The 27,166-nt window shown below is 38.4% G+C and overlaps 1 protein-coding gene across 1 annotated transcript in view; it reads left to right on the forward strand.

The window, feature by feature from the left end:
* The window catches only part of LOC126187350 (coiled-coil domain-containing protein 43), a 37,073-nt gene extending 22,223 nt beyond the window's left edge, over positions 1 to 14,850 (forward strand). Inside the window, exons 3-4 of the mRNA XM_049928374.1 lie at positions 9,449 to 9,618; positions 14,522 to 14,850. Of these exons, the coding sequence (XP_049784331.1) occupies positions 9,449 to 9,618; positions 14,522 to 14,594 (243 nt within the window). The 3' untranslated portion in view covers positions 14,595 to 14,850. The remainder of the gene's footprint in view (positions 1 to 9,448; positions 9,619 to 14,521) is intronic.
* Positions 14,851 to 27,166: the final 12,316 nt, after the last annotated feature.

A 27,166-nucleotide genomic window follows, 5' to 3' on the forward strand; every position in this document is an offset into this window, starting at 1 on the left:
AGGTAATGAAGTGTAGTCAATTTAAATCAGACAATGCTGAGGGAGTTAAATTGGGAAATAACACAAAAAATAGAATTGTTGTGCTATTTGGACTGCAAAGTAACTGGCAATGGCTGAAGTAGAGGGATGTAAAATGCAGACTGCCGTTAACAAGAAAAAGTTTTCTTAAAAAGTAGTATGGTAACTTCTCTAGATATATAAATTGAGGTCCCTTTCTCACTTCCTTCTGTACATGCAGATTAATCTTGGCAGCTACTGTAGGGGTTTGGTATGGTTTTTACTAACAAGTAGATTGATTTATGTGGAAGGTTTGTGTGTGGAAATATTTCATGCAATTTGGCTGAATTATAAAGAATTAGTCACACTACTGTGAAAATGATGCCATTACCATCTAGCAGTGAATGGCAGAACAACGTGGACGCAGAACTGTTCACAGTGCATGTACTGACAATAAGCAGAAGGTATGTGATACTAGCATTAGTGAGAAGACTGGTAAACAAAGCACCACTAGTAATTAGAAGGCTGAAGTCTTTTAAAGATAATAAAGACATGAAAACAATCTTCTTGAACAAGATTCAGGAATTCCTTGTGGATGACTACAGATGATTTCGATATACTTCTACACATGATTGGCCGAACATACAGTGAGCTACTGAACTTCGAAGTCTCATAATAAAAATGTCCAATAATGAAAACATAATTGCTTCTTCATCAGGCTGTGATATGAAGCTTAAAATGCAAAATAATCAAATATATTTAACCAATAGTTTCCCTTCAATCATTTGAGGACAGTTGAATAGCAAAATATGTGGTTTTTATTTTTTTACGCTTAAAGTAAAATGTTTTCCGAAGAACTACTTCTACTGCATGCAGCTTTGCTTTGTTTACATATGATATGTTTTTCAGTAACTCAGCAGATGACAGAACTTTCAGGTTTTTTTTTTTAATCAAACTTAGAACTTAGATGTGGACACAGTTCTTCACATGTGGCACAGTGAAAAAGTGTGCTGCAGTGTGTCCACAATAAAGAATTTTTGCAGTGGGTCTTAACAGTGCATGTGGGTGTATAATGTGTTTAACAACAGGAGTGTTGTTACGGCCTACAATCTGCATAATGATTGTGTGTTTGTGTGTCCCCTCCATCAGCCTCCAATCTCTCTCTCTCTCTCTCTCTCTCTCTCTCTCTCTCTCTCTGCATATGAAAGATTTGCATACAGTAATTATATTGGTTGTAAACATGTCACAGTGTGTTCTTAGTATTGCAATGAGATGTCACTCAAATGCTAACTTAGTGTGGAACACACAACTTTAATGACTGCAGACAACTTTCCTGGTGTGCAGTACTTATATCATATAACTGATACAAAACAGACAAATTACCCTCTGGCTTCCATCCTCGGTTCTTTGGCCAATGTTTTTTTGATAATATTTCTGATGTTTTTCCTGCATCAGTGGCTATCATTGTCAAAACTTCACCCTCCATTGTTGGTGGCAGACTTGAGTCAAGATTGTGGCCTGGAATTATATGTGCTTGAAGCACCATCAGAGTGCGTTTCCGTGGTCATCACCACTGTGGTTCTTCCCTTGCTAGCTGCAACAATTGCTTGCTGCAGCACTGGAATCCACGATCTATTCACCATGAGACTTTCTTCATTTTTGTGGATTCCTGTAGCTTCCCTGAACAAGTGGGTGCGGTAGCTCTTCTCCTCAGCGAGAACTGTCATGACAGTGAATTTCAGTATGTGGTTAGTCTCTCACAGCGTGTACTCTGCCACGGTCGATTTCTCCACCTGTTGCAAGCTGCAATGCTACTTACATTCAGTGATCCTGGTGTTGATTGATCGTCCAGCCATTCCAACATGTACTTTTACACATGTACACAGTATGCAGTATATTCCTGACATTGCAAGTGCATCCCTTTTCTCCTATACTGAGCTGAGACACTTTTTGATCTTCTTTGTTGGTTCACAAATAATCTTTACATCGTGTTTGCACAATATATGACCAATTCTGTCCATCACTATGGGAATGTATGGCTGATAGGTAATAGTTGACATTTCTTTTTCCAATGTCTCTCTTTGTTGAGTGTTTGATTCTGTGACATTTCTTATGTAACTGGTGGAGTACACAGTATTCCTCAGAATGCTTTCTAGGTGTTTTATCTCGCATTTGAAGGGCTGCAGCTCACATATTTGTCTTGTGTTCAGTGTGAACACTTTAATAATGTCTCTTTTCTGGCTCCGTGGTGATTTGACAGTTCATACAAGTATCGGTGTGTGTGTATTGGATTTTGATATACTCCGTGTCCCAGGTTTTCACTATCTCTTGGAACCATTATATCTAGAAAGTGTAGCAGTTGGTCTTTTTCTATTTCCACGCATAACATGCTGAAAACTTAAGCATAGATCTGACACAACAGATCACACAAATTATGAATCAGTTAATTAAGGCATCCTTTCTCTCAGCAGACCTATAGAGAAACCTGCGAAATACACAAGCACTACCACCTCAGCTGGATTACCAAAAATCCATAAGGATAGTGTGGCACAAAGATTGTAAGTGCACTTGACTCCCCAACAAATGGATGGAAAAAAAATTGCAGCACCAAAAAATAATTAGAGTAATGAAATTTTGGGAATACATTTCTCTAGGTAACATAAATAAGTGATTAATATTGCTTGAGAAGTCTTTGCAAATGTGAAATTCTGGTACATCAATAACTGGTGTAACCACCAGAATGTTGACCACAAGCTTGAAAACATGAATGCACCATGTTGCACAGGTGCTGGATATCAATTTGTGGGGTGGAGTTCCATGCCTGTTACACTTGGTCAGTCAGTACAGACACAGTTAATGCTGGTTGTGGATGAAGCTGCAGTTGTCCAATGACGTCGCACATATGCTCGACTGGAGACAGATCTGGTGATTGAGCAGACCGAGCCAATATGTTGACACACTGTAGACGAGGTTAGGTTACAATAGTTTAGGTTTAGGTTAGTGTTGTTTAACGTCCCGTCGACAACGAGGTCATTAGAGACGGAGCGCAAGCTCGGGTTAGGGAAGGATGGGGAAGGAAATAGGCCGTGCCCTTTCAAAGGAACCATCCCGGCATTTGCCTGAAACGATTTAGGGAAATCACGGAAAACCTAAATCAGGATAGCTGGAGACGGGATTGAACCGTCGTCCTCCCGAATGCGAGTCCAGTGTGCTAACCACTGCGCCGTTACAATAGTGATATGTGGACGAGTGTTATCTTGTTGGAAAACATGCCCTTGTGTGCTGTTCATGAATGGAAGCACAGCAGGTCGAATCACCAGATCGAAGTACAAATTTGCTGTCGGGTTGCATGAGATAACCACGAGAGTGTTCCTGCTGTCGTACAGAATCACACCCCAGACTCAGTCTCGATATACGAGGTGCATTCAAGTTCTAAGGCCTCCGATTTTTTTTCTAATTAAATACTCACCCAAAATCGATGAAACTGGCGTTACTTCTCGACGTAATCGCCCTGCAGACGTACACATTTTTCACAACGCTGACGCCATGATTCCATGGCAGTGGCGAAGGCTTCTTTAGGAGTGTGTTTTGACCACTGGAAAATCGCTGAGGCAATAGCAGCACGGCTGGTGAATGTGCGGCCACGGAGAGTGTCTTTCATTGTTGGAAAAAGCCAAAAGTCACTAGGAGCCAGGTCAGGTGAGTAGGGAGCATGAGGCAAAGTTGTTATCACGAAGAAACTGTTGCGTAACGTTAGCTCGATGTGCGGGTGCGTTTTTTTTAGTGAAACAGCACACACGCAGCCCTTCCCGGACGTTTTTGTTGCAGTGCAGGAAGGAATTTGTTCTTCAAAACATTTTCGTAGGATGCACCTGTTACCGTAGTGCCCTTTGGAACGCAATGGGTAAGGATTACGCCCTCGCTGTCCCAGAACATGGACACCATCATTTTTTCAGCACTGGCGGTTACCCGAAATTTTTTTGGTGGCGGTGAATCTGTATGCTTCCATGAGCTGACTGGCGCTTTGTTTCTGGATTGAAAAATGGCATCCACGTCTCATCCATTGTCACAACCAACGAAAAGGAAGTCCCATTTGTGCTGTCATTGCGCGTCAACATTGCTCGGCAACATGCCACACGGGCAGCCGTATGGTCATCCGTCAGCATTCGTGGCACCCACCTGGATGACACTTCTCGCATTTTCAGGTTGTCATGCAGGATTGTGTGCACAGAACCCACAGAAATGCGATCCCCCAAAACAATTTTCTCCACTTTCTCGATCGTGTCGTCATACCGGCTTGTGCGAGCCCGAGGTTGTTTCAGTTTGTTGTCACACGATGTTCTGCCTTCATTAAACTGTCGCACCCACGAACGCACTTTCGACACATCCATAACTCCATCACCACTGTCGATGAATTTCAATTGGTTTCACACCACGCAAATTCAGAAAACGAATGATTGCACGCTGTTCAAATAAGGAAAACGTCGCCATTTTAAGTATTTAAAACAGTTCTCATTCTCGCCGCTGGCGGTAAAATTCCATCTGCCGTACGGTGCTGCCATGTCTGGGACGTATTGACAATGAACGCGGCCTCATTTTAAAACAATGCGCACGTTTCTATCTCTTTCCAGTCCGGAGGAAAAAAATCAGAGGCCTGAGAACTTGAATGCACTTCGTAGATCCAATGTGTCTAGTGTCCAAAGAAGTTGGTTGCAGGTCCTCGACTGGTCTCCTCCTAACCAACAAATGGCCATTGCTGGCACTGAGGCAGAACCAGCTTTCATCAGAAAACACAACAGACCTCCATCCTGCCCTCCAATGAGCTCTCACTTGACACCACTGAAGATGCAAATGGCAGTGGTCAGTAGAATGCACTCTACAGGGCATCTGGATCAGAGCTGCCCTTGAAGTAACTGATTAGTAATAGTTGGTTGTGTCACTGTGGTGCTAACTGCTGCTCAAATTCCTACTGCAGATGCAATACAGTGCACCATAGCCGTGCACTGAACACGATGGTCTTCCTCTCAGCAGTGTCACACGGCTGTCCAAAGCCTGCTCGTCTTGCAGACGTACGTTCTCGTGGCCTCTGCTGCCGGGAATCGTGTACAGTGGCTACATTGTCGCCAAGTCTCTTTCCTGTATCACAGAAGGAACATCCGGCTTCTCGTAGCCCTATTACGTAACACCGTTCAAATTCCGTGAGGTGTCGATAATGTCTTTGTGACTGTAAAGGTAACTAATGCTTACAACTGTTACAGCCTATATTTAAAGCACTAGCCACTCCTGTGCGACTGGTGCGAAATTTGAATAGACATTTTCAGATGTAGAAAGATACCTACTAGTTTTCCTCTGTCACACAACTAGTCCCCCCCCCCCCCCCCCCCCCCCCCCCCCCCCCTCGTTCGTGCTCGAGCTAGTCAATCACTCAGCACTCAGCCTGTCAGCTTCGGCCACACACGGAAGAGACTGACACGTACATAAAGGACTCCGGGACATTCGTTGTGAATCTGAAGAAACTAAAAATTGAACCGAACAGTTTCCTGATCAGCTTTAATGTTGTTTCTTTGTTTGCTAAAGTGCCACTCATTGATTCTGTGGAGTATATTGATTCCAATTTCCCACAAGACATCACCAAATTCCTCCATACTTGTCCCATCGTGAACAATTTCGTGCGGTTTGGCAACTCCTATGAGCAGCCCGAGAGTGTCACCGTCAATAGTCCTCTTAGTCTAATGGTAGCCTGCTTGTACATAGAACATTTCAGAGCACGGGCACTGGACTTACCATCTTATAAATGTAAGGTGTGCTGTAGAAAAGTTTATGATCCGTGCATTGTGTGGAGCCATCGCAAGGAGCAGCTCAGTGACTTCTGGGACACATGAAACGTACACAGGTAGAAAAGTACCAGCAGGTACCCTTTCTAGATGTGCTGGTAGCAATGGATAGTTAAAACCTGGGACACAGCGTTAATTGAAAACTGACACATACTGTCAAATTACCACCTAAGACATGATTAAAACACCCATAATATGCACAAGATGAACATTGAACTGCAGCACCTCAGACATGAGATGCAACATGTAGAAATCATTCCGAGGGGTAATGGGTACTCTACCAGTTACACAAGATGTGTCACGGAATAACACTTGACGATACGTCAGAAGAAGAAATGTCTGGTATGACCTTTCTGCCATAATATCCCAGAGTGACAGACAACTGGCTGTATATTGTGCAGACTTGACATAGAGACTATTTATAAGCCGACAAAGACGATCAAAGAGTGTCACAGGTCAACAAAGGAGAAAAGATATTCCACTTGCAAAGTCAGGAATATACCACATCCCATGTACATGTCTAAAAGTATATATTGTAACTGCCGGATGATCGGTCGATATCTGGATCATTGAACACAAGCGATACTGCAGTTTGGGGCAGGTGGAGCAATCGGCCATGATGGAACACGCGCTGTGTGAGACTGGCCACAAATAATATTTCCCAACATGGAATTTCTTGCTGTGGAGAAGAGCTACCATTCTTGCATTTTCAGGGAAGTCTCAGAAATCCACAAACATGAGAACAGCTTCAACAAGAAAGGGGAAAGTCTCAAAGTGAACGGATCCGGGATTCCTGTGTTGCAACAAACAGCTGTTGCAGGCAGCAAGGGTAATGACCATGGGAAAGCCCTTGGACATAGGTGCACTGGGTACACGTAATCTGTGACCACAAGCTTGACATCTGCCCCAGCAATGGAGGGTGAAGCTTTGATAATGCCAGCCAATTGTGCTGACAAAAAGTCAGAAAAATCACCATACAAACATTGGATGAAGAACTCAAGACAGAAGCAAACAAGCAGTTTATCGACGAGTGGCCACAAAAGCCTTAAATAATGGAAAATCCAGGATGGAATGTAACAAGTGCTGCTGCAGTTGCCTGAGACTGCAGTTATGTGTGAGTTGCATTTGCATGAGTGTGTGTGTGTGTGTGTGTGTGTGTGTGTGTGTGTGTGTGTGTGTTGTCTCTTTTTGATGAAGGCCTTACTGGCTGAAAGCTTTATTTGTGATAGTCTTTTTGTTGTGCCTATTTGCAACTCAACATCTCCACTATGTGATGAGTAGCAACTTTCCTTTTCAAACATTGTCACAAAAGACTTAACAATTTTGTTGTATGAAAGTGATGAGATTCAGTTATCTAACATTTTTCCGTGGATGTTATTCATTAGTTTACACAGTAGTCTGCAAACAAAATTACTGCTACGCCAGAGAAGTCATCTAGCTATAGATACTTAATTCTATCCGTGCCAAGCTGGGTAGTGTCGCTTATCTTATATAATTTGTCTAGCATAATTTAAATGTTTAAAAGTCTATTTTAAAAGCATTTGCCTAAGGTTCAATATTATAAGGAGGTAAAATATGGATGTAAACAGAACAAACAAGAAAAGAATAGAAGCTTTTAAAATTTGGTGCTACATGAAGTAGATCAGATCAGGTAACTAATGAAGAGCTAATGAATCAAATTGGGAGAAAAAAAATATGGCTCATCTTGACTAAAAGAAGGCATAGGTTGAGAGAGATGATTAATTTGGTAATGAAAGGACCTAGGCTTTACTATAATGTGCAAGCTCAAGTGGGTGTATGTTACAGTAGTTGTGCGGGATGAAGCAGCTTGCACAGACTAGACTAGCATAGTATGTGTCATCGAACTGGTATGTGAAGACCCACAGTAACAACATCTACATCTACATTTGTACTCCACAAGCCACCCAACAGTGTGTGGCGGAGGGCACTTTACATGCCACTGTTATTGCCTCCCTTTCCTGTTGCAGTCGCGTATGGTTCACGGGAAGAATGACTGCCGGAAAGCCTCTGTGTGCGCTCGAATCTCTAAATTTACATTCGTGATCTCCTCGGGAGGTATAAGTAGGGGGAAGCAATATATTCGATACCTCATCCAGAAACGCACCCCCTCGAAACCTGGCCAGCAAGCTACTCCGTGATGCAGATTGCCTCTCTTGCAGAGTCTGCCACTTGAGTTTGCTGAACATCTCCGTAACGCTCTCATGCTTACCAAATAACCCTGTGACAAAACTCGCTGCTCTTCTTTGGATCTTCTCTATCTCCTCCGTCAACCCGACCTGGTACGGATCCCACACTGATGAGCAATACTCAAGGATAGGTCGAACGAGTGTTATGTAAGCCATCTCCTTTGTTGATGGACTACATTTTCTAATCTCAACCTGGCACCTGCCTTACCAACAACTAATTTTATATGATCATTCCACTTCAAATCGTTCCGCACGCATACACCCAGATATTTTACAGAAGTAACTGCTACCAGTGTTTGTTCTGCTATCATATAATCATACAATAAAGGATCCTTCTTTCTATGTATTCGCAATACATTACATTTGTTGCCACTCCCTGCACCAAGTGCCTATCCGCTGCAGATCTTCCTGCATTTCGCTGCAATTTTCTAATGCTGCAACTTGTCTGTATACTACAGCATCATCCACGAAAAGCCGCATGGAACTTCCGACACTATCTACTAGGTCATTTATATATATTGTGAAAAGCAATGGTCCCATAACACTCCCCTGTGGCACGCCAGAGGTTACTTTAATGTCTGTAGATGTCTCTCCATTGAGAACAACATGCTGTGTTGTTTGCTAAAAACTCTTCAATCCAGCCACACAGCTGGTCTGATGTTACGTAGGTTCTTACTTTGTTTATCAGGTGACAGTGCGGAACTGTATCGAACTCCTTCCGGAAGTAAAGGAAAATGGCATCTACCCGGGAGCCTGTATCTAATATTTTCTGGGCCTCATGAACAAATAAAGTGAGTTTCCGGAATCCATGTTGATTCCTACAGAGTAGATTCTGGGTTTCCAGAAATGACATACACGAGCAAAAAACGTGTTCTAAAATTCTACAACAAATCGATGTCAGATATAAGCCTATAGTTTTGCGCATCTGCTCGACTCGGTGCTGTTATCTGAATTTATGCACGTAACATTGGTATATAGTGTGATGACAGTTTTTTTGACAGTACATTTGAATAATTTGCTTCTGTGTCATAATGGAAGAACTCAATTGATTTATTGTAATAAATGTGTAATTTTCTTCCTCCAGGCAAGTGGTATCAGTAAATACTCTATTTTAAAGTTGATCACACTGTATATATTTGTGTTTGAAACATGTGAAATGATTTTCCCATTACAATTTATTGTGTTATGATATTTTGTTTTGTTGGCATGGACTGATAGTTGTATTTGACTTGTAGAAATCATACCAAGAAACTTGTATATTACTACAACATGTTACTACATTAACTGACTTTGTGAAAGTTCTAGATATCTATTTTCATTGGCTCAGCAAAGAATTTTTCACCATATAGAAGTAATGTTTTTAAGTAAACTATTTTCTGATTTTAAGTAAACCGTTTTCTCCAATATTAGATGTCGGACCAAGACGATGATGAGGATGATGGTGACAGAGGTGCTGAAGGGAAGGAGAATGGACTTGTAAAGAACACTAATGCCTCAGTTGTCCAGCAGGCTGAGAAAGAAAAAAGAGAAAAAGCAAAACTGGAAAGTCAGAAAAAGAAGGAAAAAGATAGAGAAGACAGGTAAGTTCGTTTGGTCCCTTTAATATGTATTGAATGAATGTATGTAGCATTTGCAGAGTGCAGGTCTGAATTCACTTGTTGTCAATAGTTTCTTCAAGTAGAACAGTTGACACTTTTAAATGCCAGATTTGGTTGTAATGTAAACCACAATATCAAGTAAAATGTGTGCGAGAATAATTCACCTTGTATCCCATCGTTTTCAATTTGTGGGTCATTATTGAACAATTATCAGAGTAAAATGCTTATTGTAAACAGGAAGTATGTATTTTGCAGTGCACCATCTGTAGCAAAAGGATTGAAACAAAATTACACTGAATACGGTTATAAAAACGGAGAAACAGTTTCAGTGAAGGGGTGAGAGTATATACGAAGCTCAAGTGAAGATTGAAATTGATGTTTGTACTTTTATCAGTGTATTCCCAAAATTGAGCTGAGCTGTCATAATTGTTTCTGAATATAAATAATTTAGAAGCAAAGGACACCACCTACTGAATGAATGGCAGAACTGTTGATCGTTGACAGGCACTCACAAAAGGGAAAGAAAACTTGCTAGTGTTCGGAATCGGTCCTTTCTCCAGCTAGAGCACAAATTAACAGATGAAACACACATGGGCTTGTGCCTTTACACAGTGCTGTCTGGACACATGTTGAGTGATTGCAGTTTGGGAGGTGGACTCTGTGGGTTGGGGGTTGTGTCCAGATGGATGGTTAGTGGAAGGGAGGCAGGAAGCAGGGAGAGGGGTTGGAGGTGGGTAGCTAGTGGCTGAGAGGGAGGCATGTGGTTTACTGGCTAGGAATACAGGAGGGAGAGACATGAGAGGTGTTTTACGGATTCTGCCAAGACATAAACAGATCAGTCTTATCATGTAAAAAAAAATCTTTACATGTAAGAGGACATTGTAAATAAATAGTCTTAATAGAGATGTAATTCAGAAGTTACAATACCAGAGAAGGAAAGTTGCTACTCACCATATAGTGGAGATGCTGAGTCGCAATAGGCACAATAAAAAGATTCACACAATCATAGCTTTCAGCCATTAAGGCCCTTGTCAGCAGTAGACACACATATGCACACACTCACGCAAACGCAACCTACACACACGGCTGCAGTCTCATAGAGCTGAAACTACCAGTTTCAGCTCTCTGAGACTGCAGATGTGTGTGTGTGTGTAATGCTGACAAAGGCCTTAATGGCCGAAAGCTATGATTGTGTCAATCTTTTTATTGTGCCTATTGCGAATCAGCATCTCCGCTATATGGTGAGTTGCAACTTTCCTTCTCTGGTATTGTTACATTCCTTCCTGGATTTTCCATTGTTTAATTCAGAAGTTAGTTAGGTATTTAATAAGTGTTAACATGTCAAGAGTGGCTAAAATGCCCCATTTGACAGCTTTTTCACTTGTCTGTAATGGATTTGAACCACTGTTGATGGCAGGATGACAAGAGTGTAATAATGGTACTTATAATTGCAAACTTTTTGACATATTGAATTGGGAATATTATATAAATGTGAAATTTTCGTCAGAGAAGGAGAAAAGAAAAGAAAGACCTCAGTAAATGTCACAAAGGGAGAAACCTTGTACATGTGGTAAGTTAAAAGTCCCAATTTTCTGAACTGAATTGAGTGGTGGTGGAAGTGCGAGGAATGAACTAAGTAGCTTAATGAATCTCTACATGTTACTTTGATTTTTCATAACAGAACACTAAGTTTGTAATACAGAATTTTTTTAGAAGTTCATCAGTTCTTGATTGTTGCAATTTTTATACCAAATTGAAGGACAGAATGTAAGCAAGAAGACCTTATCATTGAAAGAAATGTAATTTATAGTTGTAATAATCGTAATTGTGATTTGTTTAGTTCCATAATCGAAAAAACATCTTTTCTACAAATATGTCGATTGAAATATTGTAGTACTTTTGCAGACTCATTATGGAGATGTGGAAACTGTACCTAAGGAAAGCAGTGTAGACATCCAGGACAGTTTTAACATAAAATGATTTGTTATTAAAATGGGAATTACCTTTCATTTATTTTTTTATTTAAGAAAATTGTAGCCAAATACCCACATACACTTACTGCTTAACATTTTACATTTACATTTTTGCATATTCATTTATAGATTTCAGTTCTATGTGATATTGTTCACAGGGTTTGTTAAACAGTTCGCACACACGTTTTGGTTGGTTGTGATAGTTTTTATTTTTGCAAATTAGATAATGGAAGCCATGAATAGATAATCTAGTTAAGACCTGTTACAGTTCAAAGTTTGATGCTGTCAATGAGTGGTTCATCATTGCTTTGGTGCCATAGAACTCCACCCATACTTTTTCTCGTTTATCCTCCATAATCTTCAGTTGATTTGGTGTATGGCATCGTATATCGAAATTTGATGTCTTCAATTAGGAATGTCTCTCTCGCTATCAGGTACACTAGTCTAGATCTTGTTGTCTTTGAGAGAGACCTTGTGCCCGTTTTAGATAAGTTGATTTTACCTTTTCTACTGTTTCTAGATTTTTTTCTTTCAGATGGCCCCCATATAACCTCCAACCCGCAGGCCAGGATTGGCAAGATTTTTGCGTTGAATAATTTCGTGGCAGTTTCTAGGCTGAGTAGGTGGATGTTTTTGATGTCCTGTATTGCTATTATTGCTTGGGCTGCACGTTCTGTTATATGTTTTGTGAAGCATTTGGCTGTTGGTTGCAGTGTCACTCCTAGGTATTTGAAGTCTGATGAGATTTTTATTTTTTGTCCTGATGTTGATTTCCGCATTCTTGGGTGTTTTGCCTCCTTTTCTGAAAATCACCATTTCGGTCTTTATGTTTATGTGTAGTTTTTCACTGCACCATTTATCTATTTTCTCAATGATTTTCTGCAGCTTCTGTATATCTGTTGGTCCTATGGCTATGTCGTCAGCGTATACATATATGTATACATCTTCATTTTCTCCAATTTGCATTACTTCTTCTGTGGCAAGAATGTATAGCAAAGAGCTCATTGGGTCACTCTGTAAGACTCCGTTTGATTGCGAAGTGAGGTTTGAAAAGGAGAGGTTGTCTGATATTGTGATGTATTCGAGGAGTGACTTGATTATTCTTCCAGAATGAGATTTTCACTCTGCAGCGGAGTGTGGGCTGATATGAAACTTCCTGGCAGATTAAAACTGTGTGCCCGACCGAGACTCGGACTCGGGACCTTTGCCCATACCCCCATCTTCCCCCATTGTGTTTTCCAGTTTTCGGACTAAGAGATCTCTTTCCAGCAGGTCAAAGGCTTTGGTAAAGTCTATGAACACTGTGTAGAACATTTCTTTCATAGTGCTTCGCTGATGTTGTTTAGAAGAAGCCTGACTGCTGTACGTTTTGATCTTCCAGATCTGAAGCCCTTTTGTGGTGTTGGGAGGTGACTGTCCACGCAGGCTTTGATTTTTTGTGTAATTATCTTTGAAAACATCTTGAACTGAGTATTGTCTAGGGCTGTACCTCTGTACTTTTTTGTGTCCGTTGGGTATCCTTTACCTTTGTAGAGAAATTTTATTATCGAGTGTCTCCATTGGGTCAGAATTCTTCTAAGCACCAGGCATTTGTTGAATAGTTTGATCCATATCTGTTGGAGAGCCTCTCTTGCATCTTCATGTCAGTCAATTACACGTACACATGCACAGGAGCACCTTCAACCGAAATGGCAAATTATCTGGAAAACAGACAGTGTCCTCAAAACGTTGAGAACCTCCTCTTTTCTTTAACGATAGTGGGCTTAGTGAACAAGACTGTTAGTCAGAATGTACCCATTTATAACGAGATTTTTCTTAACTGTGTCCCTGTTTTACTGCACCCAGTTCAAATCAGAAAGAAGTTGTTTCTCGTCTTGCAGTATCTTACTGTGGGCAGTTTGCAGTCATGTCCACTTAAAATGAGAGATAGGCCATCCATTCCAGATATTCTAATTTTCATTCCTGCAATCCCATTTTCTTCATAATTACAACAGTGAGTTTTGAATCAAGAAATCATTCCATGCATGCCCCTTTGATTTTTAACCTATGTATAATGCAATAATGTATTGTCTCCATACTGTTGTTCAGCTCCATTGAAAAAAAAATTGTAGCTGACAGTGGAATAATGTGTACTACTTCAGAAATTTTACTTTTCGTACCACCAGTTTCATGTCTTGTATGCCTGCAAATTTAGCACAAAGTGCTTCTTAACATACTGATCCCTTCTGTTGACTGTTGTAATTTTTTGCTCTTTCATTGTCAACTAAATCCTTAAATTCTTTCTGTATGACATTATAATATTGTTTCATAGCAAATTAGCAGTACCGGTCACTTATGCGACTGCGTAATAGATGTCATTTCCATTCATTTTTAAAGGCTTGTGATGATAGATTGCCAGACTGCCTCTTTTTGTGCAAACATCCACTGGACATGTGAATATCCTTCATACCATGAACAAATAGTGAAAGGTAAACATGGCTGACACTACTATTCCCTTGAACTGAAGAGAGTTGTGCCAATCAAAAAAGGAACCGTGCAGTACAAAATGGAACCACACTGTACCGAGTACTTCCGGGAAGGAACAAGCAAAGCAAGACAATCTCAGTCGTGGCCCACACATGGTGTGGCAGCCCTGATTTAGTGGGTTGAGATTAATTTCTACTTAGTGGCAAATAAAAGTACTTGTATCACACTCCTGTTTTCTTTTTCTCACATTCTGCAGCATCCTCTCAAAAATACTATGTATGCAGCTTGAATGGTTGCTAAACGAGCATAATGGCACTTCCCAATCTTTCTGAGTTACAGTAAACAAAGCAAGTTTAACACAAAACTTTAGGGATTTTCTTTAGAAAGTATTTCTTTTGGCCTTATTTGTACACACATGTGCATTAAAACATTTTTTTTTCCTTCAGAGAGAAGCAGAAACAAATTCAACAAGAAAAAAAGGAGAAACGCAAAACACAGAAGGGGGAGAGACGAAGATAGCAAGATCTCTCAAACATCAAATTACATTGTATGTGTTGTGCTGTGTTAATTTATTGCCATTGGATCAGTTATGTTGATTGTAGTACCTACAGTATCCTTAATCAGCTGTTTTATCTCAGCTGCCTTTTAGGATGTCCACATTAGTATTAGTGAGGGCACAGCTTGGGGTATTACAATGCCATGTGTGGCTGCCACAAATGGACGATGTCTCTGCAGTAGACATTTGAGTGAAATAAAATTGACTTTATGAAGTGCATCAGTTTTGTTAATTTTTTTTTTTTTTTCTTCCTCATTGTAGTAAGACCTTTTCCGTATCAGACATTGTTATATTGTAATTTCCTGTAATGGATTTCAATACTTGTGAGAAGCATTTTCTGTGTTACATATTTTTTAATAATAATAATTTTATTACTGTTGTTGACTTTTATCGCCATTGTTGCTAATTATTACTACTAGAATCTCCATCACTTGTCTTTCTTATAATTTCTCGTGTTGGAAGAATTAAGAGTAATTAGAAAAGTAAAAGTGTCTTGATGTCAGGATTATGGGGTTCAGACATGGTAATCCTTCCATAAAATTAAGTTGTATGTTAATTATTGTATTCAAATTATATTTAGATTATTTATAAGAAAATGAGCCCCTTTCTGGTAATAAGATTTTTAAGAACAATCAGTAAAACAATTTCTGTGTATAACAAGAATGAAAATTTCTGGATGGAGCACAGGAACATATAACAGAAAATACTGTTTCACACTAGCTTTCGAGCACTAGCTCTCTTCCCAATGGTAGTACACACATTCACACACACGATGACGCAGACACCCAAACACTCACACTCCGTATCCATATTGAGACTCAGTTTCAGAAATTTTCCCTTAGTTTTTGTTGGCTGCATAAATCATGCCTTATTTGTGTTGTTTTGAATGAAAGCCAACAAATTACAATAAAAAACTAATGATTTGTGATTAAGGTATGCTTTTTTACAAGTATTGTATAATTTTGTCATTTTAAGACAGCTTTTATCATTGATATTGTTTTTAGTTTTGGGGTGATTACAATTGCCCATGTGTCTCTAGCATCTATGCAGTTGTAAGGTTTAGTGGGGAGAGTGAATAAGGGAAAGTTACTGAGGAGGAATGTGAGTTAGTGCTCTTCATCTGCAGATTTAAATTCAAAATTATCACTCAAGCCTTCCAAAGGCAAATTGTTTTTTATGTCTGTAGTAAAGGATGTTTTTGAAACTAGCAATTATACTATTACTGTTCTTCTTGCAAGCAGTAATATAGATTTTTATTAGAAGTTTTTGTTCTACCCACTGGAGGTAGTGGAAAATGTATTCTTACTTGTTTGAAAGATTTTTGTAAAATTGATAACCTGGAAGCTAAGGAGAAGCAGATGTGTATAATAAATTTAAAAATGGGAAGGAGGGAAGGAATGTATTGCACGATACTTCTTACAATTTGTGTGTTGTTAAGTGGATTCAGTTTGTGAAATGCTTATGAATGGAAATAGTAAATTTGACTAACGCGTTTCTACTGTTAAAAATTAAACAGGTTATATCTTTTTAAACATATCTATTAATAATTTGAAGTTGTTTCTTAACAATCGCACATGGTTTCAATGTATAGTCTGACAGAACATTTCTGTCTACTTTCTGTATTCTTAATGAAATCAACTGTGGGTAAAAGATAGTGTGACTGAAGTGAAGAAATGCTGGAATTGTTACCATAGAAGGAAGAAGTTTATACTCTACATCATATTGACACAGAGTTCATTAGTGATTTAAATATTGTTATAATTTTAAGTATGAAATATAATTTCTGATTAATACTTTTTAATTAAAAAAGTTTTTAGTCCAGTAGAAACAGTAACAGCATGGTATAAAAATCTTTAAGCCATTCACTTATAAAATAGCATGATTTTAGATTTATTTTACAAATGTGCTGTCTCTTGAACTTAATTTTTGTAAAATATTGTGCTCTTAATTCTGTGAGAAAATATCTACACTACTTCTTCTTTGAATTGTGTAAGTACTAGAACAGACACTAACTAAAATGTATGTTTTCACATCACAGTCTTAGTCTGGTTACTGTTCGGTTTTCTGTTATTACTCAGTATTCTTAGAGTTCATCGTAAAATAAATTCCTGGTGTTACATTTTGTCAGTTTAGCTTAGGGAGTTGTTTATTAGAAATACTCTTTCAACAAATAAAGTTATATGCTGTTGGGCTTGGCTAGCACTTGGATGGGTCACTGTTGTGTATACTGAGCAGTGTTGGCAAGCAGGCAAATCGAGGAGCTACCTGATTGAGGAGTAGTAGCTCCGGTCATGAAAATGGCCGGGAGAGTGGTATGCTGACCTCACGCCCTTCCCTATTTGCATCCAGTGATGCCTATAGTCCTGAGGATGACACAGTGGTTGGTCAGTATCATAGGGTTACAGAGTTAAAAGTGCATAGGTGGTCACTGAGGCACAGATGAGTGGTGGGAGACACATTGGTGCACTTAAAAACCATGTAAGATCACAAGATTTTTCTAATTTTACCACATGCACATGCTGTGGAGGTGAGGGGTATACATAGTTAGGTTTGTACTAAAATTAGAATAATAATTTGAGAGATGATGCCTATTCTTTTACCATCATTCATTTTTAAGTGGCTATCTGTACTAATTTTTGATAGCACATCTATCTTATCATTCCAGTATAATACTCAGTCCTCAGTGGAATACAAACAATGTAAAGAGTAAAGGTAACCTCTCACCATACATATGATAAATCATAAGGCATATGAACACACAGAATATTTTATAAACAGTCTGCCAGGTTTCCATATAAAATTCCACTCAAGTTTTCAATATTTTTGATGTTAATTTGCATAGAAATATGAAAGAATGACAGTGTCATGGATGAGCACAGAAATAGTTTCTGCACATGATTTTGTTAAAAACCACTTACATATTTAAATTTAAACTCAGTTGTGAAGAGAGAAAAATTCTGTGACATGGCAGATACACATCTGATGGCTGTAGACTGTTACACATTGAAGTTTAAATTGATTCCCTTTATTATTTTTGTTTTGTTGTGGATGATGAAAATGAAAAACAAGAGAAACAACTTATAATTAAAAATGACCCATTACATGTTTTATTTTAATAGAATTTATAAAAATGCCTCACTTATTTTCTTCCGCCTAAATGTCTTACTTCGTTCCATTAAATTTCCTTCAAGCAGTACATAATTTTCTGATATTCAGAAGTCGTGCTGTAGCTCGAGTCATTCTTTTTAAATTTTTCATCTGTCTGAAGACTAGTAAAATACGTTCAGCATGTCCACTGAGTACTTGTTGGGCATTATTTTCTAACAGAAGATTAATTTTTCATATCTTTAGAGGGACACCTAATAGGTTTGAACCATATTATGTTATCCATATGTAAATTACATTGTTGTAAAGATGTTATTACTGTGATGAAACTGACATGGCTGTGGTGCTTCCTGGTTGTACTTCATTTAGATGATGTATTTGAGGCTAAGTCTGGGCACTGATGACCATGCAGTGATTGCCCCACAAACCTATCACCATCGTCTTGAGGGTAAATCACAGATCATAAAATATGGGAGGCTCGGAGCAATTTACAAGCATGCAGAAAAGACTAAAAATTGCGTAGGTTTTGTGTAAAGCCTGGTCAGCTGGCATGTTAGTGTCTTCAAAAATCATCTTTCTGCAAAATAATAGTGCTTTCTCTTTTCTTATTGTTTAACCGTACATGTTTTGAACCAATCTGTCAGATTATGTGGCTGTCATTTTCACTCCTGTAGCTGCATCAATAGTGGCCTGCTGTTAGACATTTCATAACATGGACAGCATGCCATGTGTTTCATCAGATTGTGAATCAAGTGTGTTTCATGAGAGAAATTATGCACATTCACCCCCCCCCCCCCACCTCTCTCTTTCTTTGTGTGTGTGTGTGTGTGTGTGTGTGTGTGTGTGTTTGGAGAACATTTACAGAAAGCTAAGAAATCTTGCCTACTCTGCATACTTTTCAGTTAATGTTTTATTTTATTTGGGCAACTGTAGGATGTTAAAGAAGTGGCTGTGTATATGAAAGTAAGAAGAGGAATGACTAAATAAGTGTTATGAATGTCATAATGTTACTCACTTCTAAGACTGAAAGCACAGTACTGTGATGTTTTTTCCTTCCCTCAGTTGAAAACACAAATATAAGACTCTCACTAAGGTTAATGAATGTTGTATGAATTTTGTGACTACATACAACATTGATATTAGTATTAGAAATGAATAAATATTTTATTTTTCTTTTCTTTCTAAAATTTAATTTATTGAGCTTAAAAAGACTGTTGAGTAATACTTTTTCAATCTTTTTGTAATTACTTCAACTTTTTTTCAAAATATGTTTTATCAAGATCAACAAAACAAGTATTACAGTTCCTATTAGCTTTCTCATAGTGTTAATCAGTGTCAACCATAGTATTTAAAGTTTACAGAAAGAAAATAGTCTCAGACAACCAAATATTTTGCATGTGTTAGTCACAGTGCACAGTGGACAATTTGTTGACGGAATTTCAGATGAGTATTTTTGTAGTGTGTGTGTGTGTGTGTGTGTGTGTGTGTGTGTGTGTGTGTGAAAATTTATCCAACAATGAGCACTTTTAATCACATTTATTTTATCATGGTAACTGAGAAACATCACACATTGGGAATAATCCCCCCCTCCGAAGGTGGAGGAAGGGGATAAAATCTAGTTATTTTTCTATATGGTGCACAACCACAGTAATGTGGACCTGCCAATTTTTCCATGTCCTAGATGCTTCTCCTGAATGTGTTCTGTAAATCTCAGAATCTTTTCCCATGCTTTTCACAACTGATGAACAGTTTTTGCATTTTGTGAACTGTTTTCATTAGAAGTGGATACTTTGTTAACCTGGAAACTAAAATATTTTATGAACGGTAGACTGTTGGTTGGTTGGTATAAAAGAGGAAGGGGGGAGGGGGGGAACAACAACAACAGCAACAAACTGCTAGGTCATCGGTCCCAGTAGAAAATTGCATTGACTTATTGGATATATCCAAGCACTCCAGAAAATGATCACATGAGCCCAATTTTCATAAGCTGTAAGCTTCCTCCTTCTTAAATGTGTGCACAGGGTATTAAATAGCAAGTTTGCAGTATTTAAAGAAAATTGCACAGTTGTCTCAATTGAGAGAACTCTCTGTAACACTTTTCTTACATCAAAGGGGAAAAAAACATAAGTGACAATATATTAGTGTTGGAGCAATGAAAATGTTTTGCTGATTTTTTATTAAAATTTTATGGGTGAAGGACTACCTTTCTGAAATATTGTCAATAGTATTCTAGTAAAGAAACTCGCTATGAGTACTTTTGTTTTCATATCGTCATTTCAAGGACAATTACATTTTGATGCCATTGGATAGTTCTTAAGAAGGCTGATACTTGATTCTTATGTATGTACTGTGTGGTGTATTATCTATTTCTAATGTGTCAGTGACTGAAACATGTAATTATATATTAAGTAAGTTCAGGTACATACACCAAGCTGTGCCCTAAAAGTCAAACCAGTTGTGGAAGCATGTAAATATGTGTTACTGTAAAGCTCAAATTGATCATTGTTTGTGTACTTTGTCATATGCATAATTCATCAACATAATGTGCACACTGCCCAAATCTGAACAAGGCTGGCTTAAAAAGATAGTTGTTAATTGTTACTTTCCTGCAAAACTGTAAGTTGAATCAACAAGCTCATAGAAATTGCAGGTTTTAAATTTGTCGTGCTGTCGGCACCATTTGTTGTTAGCCTTTTCCACATAATTAGCAATGCGGGGAAAAGCAGTAGCAGATATCAAATTCAGAAGCAGTTATGTGTATTATTTTTAATTTTTTGAGGATTTATATTTGTATTTGTTTAGACAAGATCACTTGCAGTTCAGGAAATTCTTACTCTAGTGGTGCTATTAAGTATTTGGTACAATATTCAGGTGCAGGCAATGCCTTGACAAGTAGATAATATACAAACATTTTCTTGAGAGAAAAACTTCTTAAGTTTTTTCTGATGTAATTGTCATGGTTTTAAAAATGTTCATCAATAAACATGACAGTTTATAATGTAAATACATGTCTGAAACTTATATTATTAAAATTTTGTAGAATACTGATAATTATTATTTTCAGTATACTGTAACTACATGTATTAAAAAATGTAGTTTCATATTTTGCAGAAGGGAATAGTGTCTTGCTGCTTCTTTGCTGCATGTTGAAGATATAGATTACAGAAATTAAAACTATTACATTGTACATGTAGAGCTCAATGGTGTAAACTGAGAACTGAAAATGAAATGAAGATAGAAACTAGTTCTACACTGCCAGTTTCAAATTATGATGAAAAATTACAACCAGTAGAGTATCAAAATCTTCAGTCATTTAAAAACTGTAAAGTGAGTTAAGTCATTGTATATTGTCTGTAAAGAATTGACTGTCATTCTACAAGTGAATCAGAATGTCCTATTAAGTGTCTTAGGCCAGCTGGAAATCAACTCTCTAAGATTACAAGAAATTACAAAAGTATGCACAAAAGTTCTGTTATCATTGTGAGAATGGTTCCCTTCCATATTCAGTGGAGTACACAGTATTTATATGCTTGGAATTCCATCAGATTTTCTAATGTGCACACTTCACCCACATGGATTAGAGGTGTACTGATCTCCAGTAAAAATTCACTGGCTTTTCCATTTGAGATTGTGACAGTTTTGCTATAGAGAACTTTTAATTATACAGATTAATAGAACTTCTGTAATTTTACATTGAGTCTCTTATTTATGTTCCAGCAATTACTATAGTCTTTTTAAGTTAACCGTGAATATATGGGCTAACTTATGCCCTCTGAACTGTTGAAATAGTGAAATTCTAGGTACATTTATGAAAAGAAAATACATGGAGCTAAAAAAAAAATCGCAACCTTTCTCAACATTTCAGCTAAATGAGAAACTGAAAAATAGGGCAGGTAAAGGGTAAGTCATTCTGAGTTTGTGGGTCGGGGGGGGGGGGGGGGGGGGGTAATGGGAGTACAGAATCAAAAGTTTTAGCAACAATGGAATATTTCAAATAGTTAATATTTGAGTAAAATTTTTAATGTAGCGTAATTGTAAACCATTAAAAGGGGGGGGGGGGGGGTGTCTAATTCAGAAACAGGCATTTTGGCCGAAAGCTTGCTTTTTAGCAGTCTTTTTTATTGTGCCTGTCTGTGACTCAACATCACTATATGGTAAGTATCAATCTATCCCTTTCATAATATTGTCATATATTTTAAATAGTTTTTTTATTCATTTCAAACTCTTCTATAGTTGGTCTTAATTTTACTCAAATATTCAGAATATTAGAGTTTCAGAACACATGGCATATTAGTGTAATATCTAATTATCACTGACTGATTTGGATTTAAATTGTCATTCCAGAGAAGTGCCTAATTGCTAACCACAACAATAGTACCATTATGATAGAACATTATGTCAGTGGAGATTGTTAATCTTGGATTGACCATCTGGACTGCAAGGTTAATGAAAGCCTCTAAAAAATAATCAATGCTGAAGAGGTGAGTCACTACAGAGGCAAAAGACTTGTTATTATGTAATTAGTGGACATCTGCTGTACTGCAGCTGAGTTAGCCCTCATCAGGTATCTGCTTTGGCATAACTTTTTCCGTTGCTACTCTCAGAACGCAACAACAAATTTTTGAACATTCTCAGAACTTTGGTTGGCTTAAAGACCTATTCCTGGAGTACAGGAAACAATTGGTTAAGGAGCACGAGAGTGGAACAGTTAAGGAAGTGCACCTTTATACAGTCAAAGATACTTAGACATCTGTAAAATCATTGTTCTTGGAAATTATTTCCAACTATGTAAGGAACCTACTGGTGAACTGTAAGAATTTTTGGAAATGTGTGTTTAGTTGTGTCGCAGCATCTTGAACTATAGCAAAGATGTATATGTGGAGAACAAATGAGCATTAACAGCAGTAAACCTATAAGCAGACTGGGAGTGCAAATCTGCGATTTACAAAACTAATGAATTTAACTTGCTAACTGGTAGGCGCTACAGTCCTCATAGGACCCCAGACTCCTTTTTCACCAGTATCCATTCTCCAATTCTCATTACTTCGAGCTCCTCTTCCATATCTTCAGGCCACCTTTTCATGGATCGCTTCTCCTTCTCCCCTCGGGCTTTCGTATAAACACTTTCTTAACACTTGGAATTTCTGGCATTCTCTGTTTATGACCATTAGGCCCAAAAGGTGCCTCTAGTTCTGTGTTTTTCATTATTCTCCAGCATTCTACCTCTCATTGCTCCAGATACCATTCTCGAAATTTTCCTTTCCCATTTGAATAACCAAACTTCTTCCTGTATAGTCATCATCCAGCCTTCCGGTCAGTACATTTTGATTTTTATATTCCTCCTAATATTTCTGGTCTTAAATATATTCTAGAAGGAATAATAGCATCAATTTCCATAAGCTATCCTTTTCGAATTTCTACTGCTATCATATTATCTTTTGTTTTTATCAAAACGAGGTATTTAAATGCTTCCACTCTATCCTTTCCCATATATTTTCACTGGAGTCTCTTCTCTACTCCTACCCAGGACTCCTATCATCATACTTTATTTTGCCTGTATTCACATCTAGTCCTAACTTCCACAGCACTCCTAATGCAGCACAATTATCCTCCAAACCTCTGATATTCCTCGCAGTTAATGCTACATCATTAGGACATGTCACTGCCTGCACATGCCAGTTAAATATTGTTAGCCCAGGATGTGTTGTATTTGCCAGTTACCTTCTCTCATGCTAAGAGTAGCATAACGAGGCATCTCCCTGGCACAACCAGTTCTGTACATAGCACACTCTACCAACTCTTGTTCTGTTCTGACCTTACAAACTGTTGCTTTCATTGTCATTTTTTGTCAGCCTCACTAATTTTAGTGAGATTCTAAAATTCATAATTTGGAGAATCCTATTCCTGTTTAGACTGTTGTTTGCTTGTTTAAGAGCAACATGTAGCTGATTGAAGTTGCTACTCGTATCTATTAAATTTCCGTAGCACATGCCTCAATAAAAACATCTGGTCCATTGTGGATCAATTTCTCTTAATAATCACCCAGTACCCTATCTAGCCAAGAGGCTAAAGTATTACTAAGCATTGTTTCAAAGAGTAATTCTGTGGTAATTGCTACACATGGGCTCATCACCTTTCTTATATAATAGGCAGGTTAATTTAAAGGTCCAATCGTAAGGCATTTCTTCCTTTATTCATATTTCTTTTATGAAGTCATTAACATCCGCCTCTATCTTCTTTCTTCCAAATTTTAATAATCTGGCCTCTATGCCAACTTCTCCTGTTGCTTTATTATTTTTTAATTGCATTCTTTACATCCTGTAAGTGTGGTGGTTCACTCCTTGCTCTTCTACTGCTACTTCCAAATCCATTTCCTCCTCTTTCTCATTTCAAGGCTTCCTCTGTGTTACCTCCCCCTTTCCCTTTGAGTGACTCAGTAAAATAGTCTCGGAATTTTCCCCAGAGCCTTGCTTTTAGATCCAATTATGTTTCCATTTTTGTACTTACAGAATACTGCTCTAGGTTGGTATCCTATCTTCAGTTCTATAGATCTTTCACATAAATTTTGTTTCTCATTATTGTCCATCATTTAATCCAACTTCTCCATCTTCCTCCTTTCATATTGTCTTTTCTTCATCCTGCATAACAACTTATCCACTATTTCCTCTTCTCTCTGCCCTCTTATGTCACTAATTTCATTCCTTTGCAGCATTTTTTGCGTCATTTCATTTCTCTCTTGGATTACTGGTGAACAGTCCTTGTCTAACAATTCAGCTGTTCTTTTGTGTTAACACTCCTTGTCAAACAATTGAAGTGTTCTGCCCCCCAAGTAACTCCCTACACATCTACTCTGATGACTGTTTTCAGTATTTCTCATTTTGCTTCCACATTCCCTTCCTTCCCCATGTTGTTTCTTGTCTCGAAAATATCTCCTATTTCTTTGTACGTTCTTCCTGCTTTTCTTTAATTTGGAAATTTCTATATTGTGCTTCCCTTTTCCCATATTGCTTCTTGCCAGATCTATCTTCTGTCTATACCTGAATCGCACCAAGTAATGATCCCCATGTCTGTCCGCCATTCCACAGTACTAACCTCCATAATACCTGATGTGTGCCGTTTATCTATAACAACTTGGTCTCTTTGGTTCTTTCCCACTCAGTCTGGCAGTGCCCAAGTGCGTTTCTTAATAGCTTTCCTTGGATCAAATGTTTCAAATGGCTCTGAGCACTATGGGACTCAACTGCTGTGGTCATAAGTCCCCTAGAACTTAGAACTAGTTAAACCTAACTAACCTAAGGACAGCACACAACACCCAGCCATCACGAGGCAGAGAAAATCCCTGACCCCGCCGGGAATCGAACCCGGGAACCCGGGCGTGGGAAGCGAGAACGCTACCGCACGACCACGAGATGCGGGCTTCCTTGGATCCTCCTGGCAAAATGTGCCAGCCTTAGTCCATTATCGTAAGTGACTTCGTGCAGCCTTTCTTTTTGTATTAGGTTTGTATACACTTCTTCTTTCCCCGTTTTTTCATTCAGGTCCTCAAGTATCATTTTCACGTCATTCCTTTGAACTTTGCTGATTTCCTCCTCCAGTTTGCAGTAAAATTCATCTTCTCATCTTTCTCTGTATCCTCTGTAGTGTGATAGGCACACATCATTGAAAGTTAAAAAAATATTCCCCAAATCTTAAAGAACACAACCTGTCACTAATTGCAGTGAAACTAACTATATTTAGCTTCATTGACCTACATATACAAAACCCAATGCAGTGACGGCCAGTATCCCTTCCACTATAGGTTAGTGTATATTTCACCAATGCTACCATTCTCTAACTTTTCCATCTCATTTCTTGCAGTGCCACTATTTTCTCTCTATGTGAGGGCAAGCTGAAAAATAATGCTTCTGAATCCTTAATGTGAAAACTCATAAAGCTTTTTAAATAAAACAATCATCATTAACATTCTACATATTTATTTCTCATCATCATCACCCTGGTGACAACACTTTTCCCCCAAGGAGAGACCAGTTTGTTGATACCATCACTGTAGAATGTTTGACGTTGTTGATGGAGCCACAACCTCATCTCTGCTTGCACTGCTTCATCATTAACAAAGTGCGGTCCACGAAGATGTTACTTAAGTTGTGAAAATGGATGAAAATTGGATGGGGCCAAGTCAGGACTGTACGGAGGATGATTGATGACAGTGAACCAAAGGTGTCGGATTGTTGCTGATGTCGAAGTGCTTGTGTGTGGCCTGGCATTGTCATGCGGAAGGAGAGGGTGCTTCATGCGTGGACAAAATCTTTGAGTTTGACGCTAGATAACATGCTGTTACTCAAGCATCGACATAGCTACGATGGAAAATCCAGATCGAATACAACAATATTGTGAAAAGGGAAGTTGCTACTCACCATATAGCGGAGATGCTGAGTAGCAGATAGGCATAACAAATAGTGTCACACATAAAGCTTTTGGCCAGTTGGGCCTTCATAAAAATATATATATATATATATATATATATATATATATATATATATATATATATATATATATATATATATATATATATATATATATGGTTATAATAGAAGGAAACATTCCACGAAGGAAAAATATACCTAAAAACAAAGACGATGTGACTTACCAAATGAAAGTGCTGGCAGGTCGACAGACACACAAACGAACACAAACATACACACAAAATTCAAGCTTTCGCAACAAACTGTTGCCTCATCAGGAAAGAGGGAAGGAGAGGGAAAGACGAAAGGATGTGGGTTTTAAGGGAGAGGGTAAGGAGTCATTCCAGTCCCGGGAGCGGAAAGACTTACCTTAAGGGGAAAAAAGGACGGGTATACACTCGCACACACACACACATCCATCCACACATATACAGACACAAGCAGACATATTTAAAGACAAAGAGTTTGGGCAGAGATGTCATCTCTGCCCAAACTCTTTGTCTTTAAATATGTCTGCTTGTGTCTGTATATGTGTGGATGGATGTGTGTGTGTGTGCGAGTGTATACCCGTCCTTTTTTCCCCTTAAGGTAAGTCTTTCCGCTCCCGGGACTGGAATGACTCCTTACCCTCTCCCTTAAAACCCACATCCTTTCGTCTTTCCCTCTCCTTCCCTCTTTCCTGATGAGGCAACAGTTTGTTGCGAAAGCTTGAATTTTGTGTGTATGTTTGTGTTCGTTTGTGTGTCTGTCGACCTGCCAGCACTTTCATTTGGTAAGTCACATCGTCTTTGTTTTTAGGTATATATATACACACACACACACACACACACACACACACACACACACACACACGTGCAAATGCATACAATTCTCACACCCATGACTGCAGTCTCAGACAAGTGCGATTTCTGTTGTCAGAGAGAGAAAGTCATCTATTTTTGACGAAGGCATCTCCGCTATATGGTGAG

The sequence above is a fragment of the Schistocerca cancellata genome, chromosome 5 (assembly GCF_023864275.1).
Source record: "Schistocerca cancellata isolate TAMUIC-IGC-003103 chromosome 5, iqSchCanc2.1, whole genome shotgun sequence".
NCBI classification, from domain to species: Eukaryota; Metazoa; Arthropoda; class Insecta; order Orthoptera; family Acrididae; genus Schistocerca; species Schistocerca cancellata.